The 6,875-nt window shown below is 42.0% G+C and overlaps 1 protein-coding gene across 5 annotated transcripts in view; it reads right to left on the reverse strand.

The window, feature by feature from the left end:
- Positions 1–1,804: 1,804 nt before the first annotated feature.
- CNBP (CCHC-type zinc finger nucleic acid binding protein) overlaps positions 1,805–6,875 on the reverse strand; it is a 50,395-nt gene continuing 45,324 nt past the window's right edge. For 2 of the 5 annotated variants that reach the window (XM_024763335.1, XM_024763334.1), the window contains exons 2-5: positions 4,263–4,400; positions 4,072–4,164; positions 3,721–3,922; positions 1,805–2,873 (exon numbers count right to left, since the gene is read on the reverse strand). In XM_024763335.1, the coding sequence (XP_024619103.1) occupies positions 2,756–2,873; positions 3,721–3,922; positions 4,072–4,164; positions 4,263–4,386 (537 nt within the window). In that variant the 5' untranslated portion in view covers positions 4,387–4,400 and the 3' untranslated portion in view covers positions 1,805–2,755. The remainder of the gene's footprint in view (positions 2,874–3,720; positions 3,923–4,071; positions 4,165–4,262; positions 4,401–6,875) is intronic. The other 3 variants (XM_024763339.1, XM_024763338.1, XM_024763336.1) reach the window with 3 other exon arrangements.

The following is a 6,875-nucleotide window of genomic DNA, read 5'->3' on the forward strand; positions in this document are numbered from 1 at the left end:
GTTATTCTAAATACCACTTACAAAACCCTTCAAAACAGGCTTGTAGGCAAGAGCTCCTCCTGGTCCACTCACTGAAGTCCCTGATCAAGAAGCTTCAAGAAGTTGAGGAGAAATAGCTATTCTACAAGTACGCAAAAGGGAGGCAAACGCTAACAGGTGAAAGATGCTACCTCCAAACAAGCCTCACTTTTGACAAAACCATTCATGTATCAAGGCAATGTTACTATCTGAAAACTGTTTTTAAAAAGTAGCCTTAAGGACTTCCCTGGTGGCACAGTGGTTAAGAATCTGCCTGCCAATGCAGGGGACACGGGTTCGAGCCCTGGTCCGGGAAGATCCCACATGCCGCGGAGCAACTAAGCCCGCTCGCCACAACTACTGAAGCCTGTGCACTCTAGGGCCTGTGTGCCTCAATGACTGAACCTGTCTGCTGCAACTACTGAAGCCCACAGGCCTAGAACCCATGCTCAACAAGAGAAGCCACCGGCCATGAGAACCACACGCACCGCAACGAAGAGCAGACCCCGCTCTCGCCAGAACTAGAGAGAAGCCCACACGCAGCAACCAAGACCCAACACAGCCAAAAAACAGAGTTAAAAAGATATCTAAAGAAGCATTAAAAAAACCACAAAGTAGCCTTAAAACCAAGTCTGACAGCAAAGCATTAAAAGCCTACACAAAGTGCTCACTGGCTCCTAGCAATTAGCTCAATATCCCTGTAAAACGCATTTTCTCACTGGACTTGTTCAGTCATCAAGGTCAATGCAAAGAAATGCTACCTTATGAAAGCACACTCTGTGGTCTGTTTCAAATAGGTCCTTAATTATGTGCATCAAAGGGTCTCGAACAAAAGGCAACTGCTAGGTACTACAAACGTAGTGTGCTACGTTGGAACAAAGCAGTTTTAAATATCTCGTTTGCTGTTTTATGTTTCCCACTTGAGGTTGGAAACATTGGGGGAAAATAACCTCATGTGCACTGGCCCCCAACCCTGAATTTAATTACATGTAACAGTGATGTCTTTGAAAACAGGGCTTCCCTTACGCTGTCTCATGCTTGTGCTAGAAACTAAAAAAAATTCTAACAGAAAGTAAGCTTGTACTCAAAGGGAAATGAACCCATGTCGTGATTTCATTTTCTTGCCTACTCTGGACGATTAATTTGACCAAGCTGGAATTAGCACAGCACAGCTGAAACACCAAATCTTAACACTGCAGTGATACACCAACACAAACTGACCAGACTTTACATGGAGGATGAAAAATGCACGATACACCCAAGGTGAAATCACATGGCGGTGTGGAGGAGGAACAAATGAACTAACCTGGGGAAGCATGTGCCACTAACTGTATGTAGTTTGGGGTGGGGTGGGGGGACGACAAAAAAGTACAGAGGGCAGAGGGTAGGAAGCTTACTTCAAGTTCCCGGCTCTAGGCACCCTTCAAGCAAGTTAAGCTGCTAGTAACTCACCTATAAAGTGAGTTTATTAAACCAGGTAACTTCGAAGGTCCATCTCAACTCTAGCTCAGACCCTAGGAAAAAAAGAAGGAATCCGGCATTTCAGATCCCCGTAAAGCCCAGGAAAAATATGAAATGCTAAAACAGCAATGGTATTAGAACTGTTCAGAATGAACACAGAGCTAAAGGCCATCATTATAATGAATGGATTAGAACGAATTAAATTTTCTATATCCCTGCAAAACAACTGACCCCAAAGTATCTGAAGCCTGTGCTTCCTTGTAACAGCTATTTTTCATTACTGAAGACATAACGTAGTACAAAAAGAAAAGTCCAAACTGTGAGCTTTCAGTCCTCCACATTCCCCTGTTTAATATGGCATTTTGCACTATATACATTAATGAAAATCTGAAACAAACAAAGAACTTTAGTCAAACTCCCCTTCCTCCTCCAGCTTTATTGGATAGTTTAAAATTACATTTCTATTTTCTAGGACTTCAGTTGCTTTTTCCATCTGACTTTTAAAAACTGATTACAGCAAATGAAACACAGTTGTCTAAGTGATATAGTATACAAAAATAACATCTTGATTTCTGTGAAAATGCATTTCTCTGCAATTCCTGAATAGCTCCAAATTATGCTAGCTCTGAGCATAGATGTTTACTCTGGGTTTTAGATTTAGTCTTTGAAAAAATGTGTTCTACACCTTTGCCATCGCCATCTGTTTACCCAGCATCAACGCTGCGGGGAAGTTGTTCCTGTTCAGGCTTTTATCCCAAGTTTTCTCGCACAGCCGTTAACACGCATGTTTGGTTTTTATTTTGTTTACTCCCAGTCAACTGTATGTCCTATGTAGGGCCTGATACAGATGTTACTTGATGTTATTTAACAGCTACTGAGGTCAGACAATCCAAGGCAGTCATTATGCTAAAATTAAAGTTATTTATGGAAGAGCTCATGGACACTTCCAGGATTGGTTTTTACCTCCTACATGGGAACATATTCGAGAAACCCAGAATGGGCTTACTGGTCTGACTCAACTCTTCCCATTCATCAATCCCTATTCACCAGTGGCGCGGAAAGGGGGTTCTTTAACAAAGCATTATACGTAACACCTCTACCAAACTAAACATAAACTTTTTTTTGTAGTTAAATGCAGGAAGTCGGTTTTTTTCCACCCCTTTCCTCCTTTTACACGGCAAGTAAAGCTCACTGGCCTGGGAGTAGCCTCTATCTGCCAACCTTTGGCCAGTGAAGAGGATTCAATCAGAAAAGGAGGGGCGACAGAGGACAGTAATTAAGCCGTGGCCTCGATCGTGCACTCCCGTGCAAGGTGCCCTGACTCGCCACAGCGGTAACAGTTGACTTCACTCGTCTTGCTGCAGTTGATGGCTACATGACCAGTCTCGCCACACCTAAAGAAAGGAAAGTAGAACAACTTCATAATGGCGCTCAGAAAATGCCCAACTGGACTAAAGCAATAGTTACTGCAGAACGAAAAGCAACAATAAACCAGTACAGTTTTGTTTTCAGGACAGTAAGTCTCATTATCCCCTAAACTAAGACCAAAAAGGAGGAATTTGATAGCAAAGCTACCCAATTGTGCAGCCTAAGGCATAAAACCAAAACCTTTGCCATAAGAGTCCAACCAACACCACAACCAAAACACTGGCCAATGTTATACGCTCACACAAATTAACCCCTAAGATTTCAGTTATATACATATCAAAACTTATATAAAATTTACACTTTCACGTGTACGTATTACTATATGTCACAGACAGGCAGAGTCTTCTGGTTTCATGACAAAAGATTTGTGTGTATGAATTACACGGTTTTCTACAGTGTCTGAAAACCCCAAATTATTATAACAGAACATTTTTTTTTGGTGGGGGGGGGCCCACCCTGCACAATAGGCGGAATCTTAGTTCCCTGACCAGGGACCAGACCCATGCCCCCTGAAGTGGAGGCACGCACGGAGTCCTGACCACTGGACCGTCAGGGAAGTCCCAACATTTTTGTTTTGAGACCATTAAAAATTCCAAAGTTGTGCCGCGTGCCGCCCAGCTGCTATAACCCACGAGGCATCACAGTAGGACACTGCCCAAGGCAGACAGTTGGGCTACGCAGGCCGGAAACCTCTCCTACGGTCGCAGCCACCTCAGGGAATGTACTACCGCCACGGCCCTCCCATTTACAGCCAACTCACTCTCCAGGAGCCCCTGCAATGAGCTCTCCGCCAGCAGCACGCCAGCAACTCACCTATAGCACTTCACTTTGGTGCAGTCTTTCTGAATGTGTCCGAACTCTCCGCAAGAATAGCACTTCTGCTCGTCTGCGTGGTCACAGTCGCGGGCCAGGTGGCCAGGTTTGCCGCAGTTGTAGCAGCACTGCTCTCGCTCCCGCTTGGGCTCCTTGCAGTCCTTGGCAATGTGACCTCCCCGGCCGCAGTTATAGCAGGCTTCAACAATAAGGAAAAGAAGCAGACCAAGACTATAAAACCTTACAGACGCCGCTACATGTCAAACCACACAGCACACACCCTCAGAGGTGGAAAATGTCTTCCAACGCAGTAGAGCGTGCTCGCATGGAGAGGAAGTGTTAAATGCTTACCATCCTCCTGCAGATCACAATCCTTGGCAAGGTGACCAGACTCACCACAGCGGTAACAGATGTCTGGAAGCGATGAGGAAACAAACTGGAAACCTATTTTGGGCAGAAACAAAAAGAATTTGGCTAATTAGACCAGTCTTGATACTTACGAATACTGAAGTACTTCAAAATTTTTTATTCGACAAAAATACCTCTATCCGAGGTAAAACCACCTCTGCCACGGCTTCTCATTCCACGACCACGGCCCCCACCAGTGGGGCATTCCCGGGCCCAGTGGCCAGATCGTCCACACTTGAAGCATTCATTACTGCTCATGGCTGCAGCCAGATCTTCAAAACATTAAAAATGACAACATTAAACCACTTGAAATTACTTTTAGCTTTTATTCCCCGTTTAGTGTATTTCTGGATAATTATTCTGGAGAAAAAATATATTTTTTTCTAATCAATATATTGGTTAGAAAAACAATCACATAACTTATATATGTAGGCATTATATATCTATTATGAAATATGTTAAAAGTGAAAAACACACTGAAAACATATATTTTCATAAAACTTGTGATCTTTACAAGCATTAAGATTATGCATACATGTTAATCCAATTATTAATGAGATGACGAGACTTACAGGGTTAGTATCCATGAATATCCATTATTAGAAATAATTAGTAATACCTCATTCCAGGTCCAACTTAATGGACATTTTCATGGTTACAAGCCAGTAAACTTTATTGTGGGCAACTGGAAGTCATTTACTGGTTATAAAATTGGAATAACCCAGTGGAGCTGTAGTATGGATTCTGGGAGCGGATGAAGAAACGTTCTCCTCCGCGCCCTTAGCACCTAACACGGTGCCTAATTAAACTGCAGCACTGCGCGCTGATTCAGTATTTAGAGCAGACGCGCTAGAAGAAATGCAGGCAATTTTGTCTCTAGATGGCAGGGTACGTTAAAAATATTAGAAAAAAGACAAAGAGGAACACCAAAGTAAAATGCCAGTAGCACTGGGACCATTTTTTCCCTCTTCTATTCTCCCATTTCCAAATTTTTCTGTAATTTTACATTTAAAACAAGGTTGCTTGGAATTTCATAGTAGACTCCTTTATTGGATACTGTTTCAAAATAAAAGCAAAACTCCAACTAAAGCAAATGCATTTTATACTTCTTATGTAACAACCTAAAAATAAGCACGGGCTACTCCTAGAATAGAATAGAATGGAATGGAATAGAACAGAATGGAATGTTGTAGGACAAAGTCCCAGTAAAGTGGCCTTTAAAAAACAAACTAGTTAAAAACAATGTAACCTTTACGTTTCCACACTTGCATAGCTCAACATTTTTACCCTTAATTCCAGTGTCAAACAATGGTAAACAAAGTTTTTAAAACACGTTGTAGAGAAATCTAGTGACTAAAAATTATGCTCAAGTTTCAAGTCTCCATCATCAAATATTGAAAAGAACTCATTACCTATCCCAACTCTGCAATCAGAGCCAGGATAAATCTTCAGAGGAGTCTTTCTACCAACTCTTGCCACCTGCCATATAAACTTATTATCAAAAGGGGGTAGGGGAAAGTGCCTAAATGCATAATGCACATTTCTAGTCAGATGAAACCAGTCAACGAAGATTAAAAACGTATTCTTGCAAAATTACATTTGCCTTCTTATACGGGTGCTGGCATTCTAAGTCATGTGGAGGGCTGGTTTCCACCAGAGAGAATACTCATGACTAAAAAATGAATGGCACACAAAATGATCACAGAAAAAGGCAGCTTACGGTATGTCGTCCTCCCCTCAACCCCATTTTCATTTTGCATCTTCTGTTTACTCGGGACCAATTTGAGCACATTAACTCTTGGTCCCAAGGAGTTCTTTGCACAAACGATCACTTCCTTTCACAAGGTAATCCAGGCAATTTGACAAGTTCTGAGTATTTTATAATTTTCTTATTTCAATAAGATACTTATCTTTTAGAAAAATGACAACCCAATATTCAATATGCATTGTCAAAGATAAAGAAATGATAGCTCCGGGCAACCTCCCTTTTAGACTGCTGCTTTAAAAGGACCTCTTGTTTCATAATGGTCAAGTACAAAGGAAATAGTTACAATGGATCATCAGATGTTTATCAGTGTATTGAATAAAGACAGCAGCTAAAATTTTACGTTTACTTTTAGCCTACAAATATTAGTTTAAAAAATTTAGCTACTCAAGAACTGATAAGTGTGGATTTTCCATGAACTGTTTCTCTCCCTTTGGCCAAGCCGACCTCAATCAGCTGGTCTACATTTACTCCTTTATGACAGAGAGCTCTTCAGTAACGTTAACCCAACTGATTCCCACCATGTTTTTAAGGCACGTTACTGATCCTGGTACTCATCTTACATACAAATGCACTTAGTTCTAAGGTCTTTAGAGAATGGCATGCTATTATTCCTTAGGAAAACTAGAGGCGGTAAGACAAAGCTGCAACTCTATCATGGCTCCCTGACCCCCACTGCTCTTGGCTGCGAGTGTGCAGCACTGTGCTGCCCTGCCCCCACCTCTCCCGCCGGTCACAACCTTTTGCAGCCTTCCAGGGCCAACTCTATAAAAGAACCTGACCACACCACCCAGCCTGGAGCTATCCTTCATCCCTAGTAAGACCCAGGGCACTCTGCACTACCGTTTTGCTTTTTATCATATTCCTTCAGAGCAGACGCCGAGTAATTCACCTTTGAATCGTAATACCCCATACAATTATCCTTTTAGTAGCAGTGTAACAGTATTTTTAACCGCTGGGTTGTTGTTATTGGTTTTTTTTG

Source organism: Neophocaena asiaeorientalis, unplaced genomic scaffold, assembly GCF_003031525.2.
Source record: "Neophocaena asiaeorientalis asiaeorientalis breed wild unplaced genomic scaffold, Neophocaena_asiaeorientalis_V1.1 scaffold433, whole genome shotgun sequence".
Classification (NCBI taxonomy): domain Eukaryota; kingdom Metazoa; phylum Chordata; class Mammalia; order Artiodactyla; family Phocoenidae; genus Neophocaena; species Neophocaena asiaeorientalis.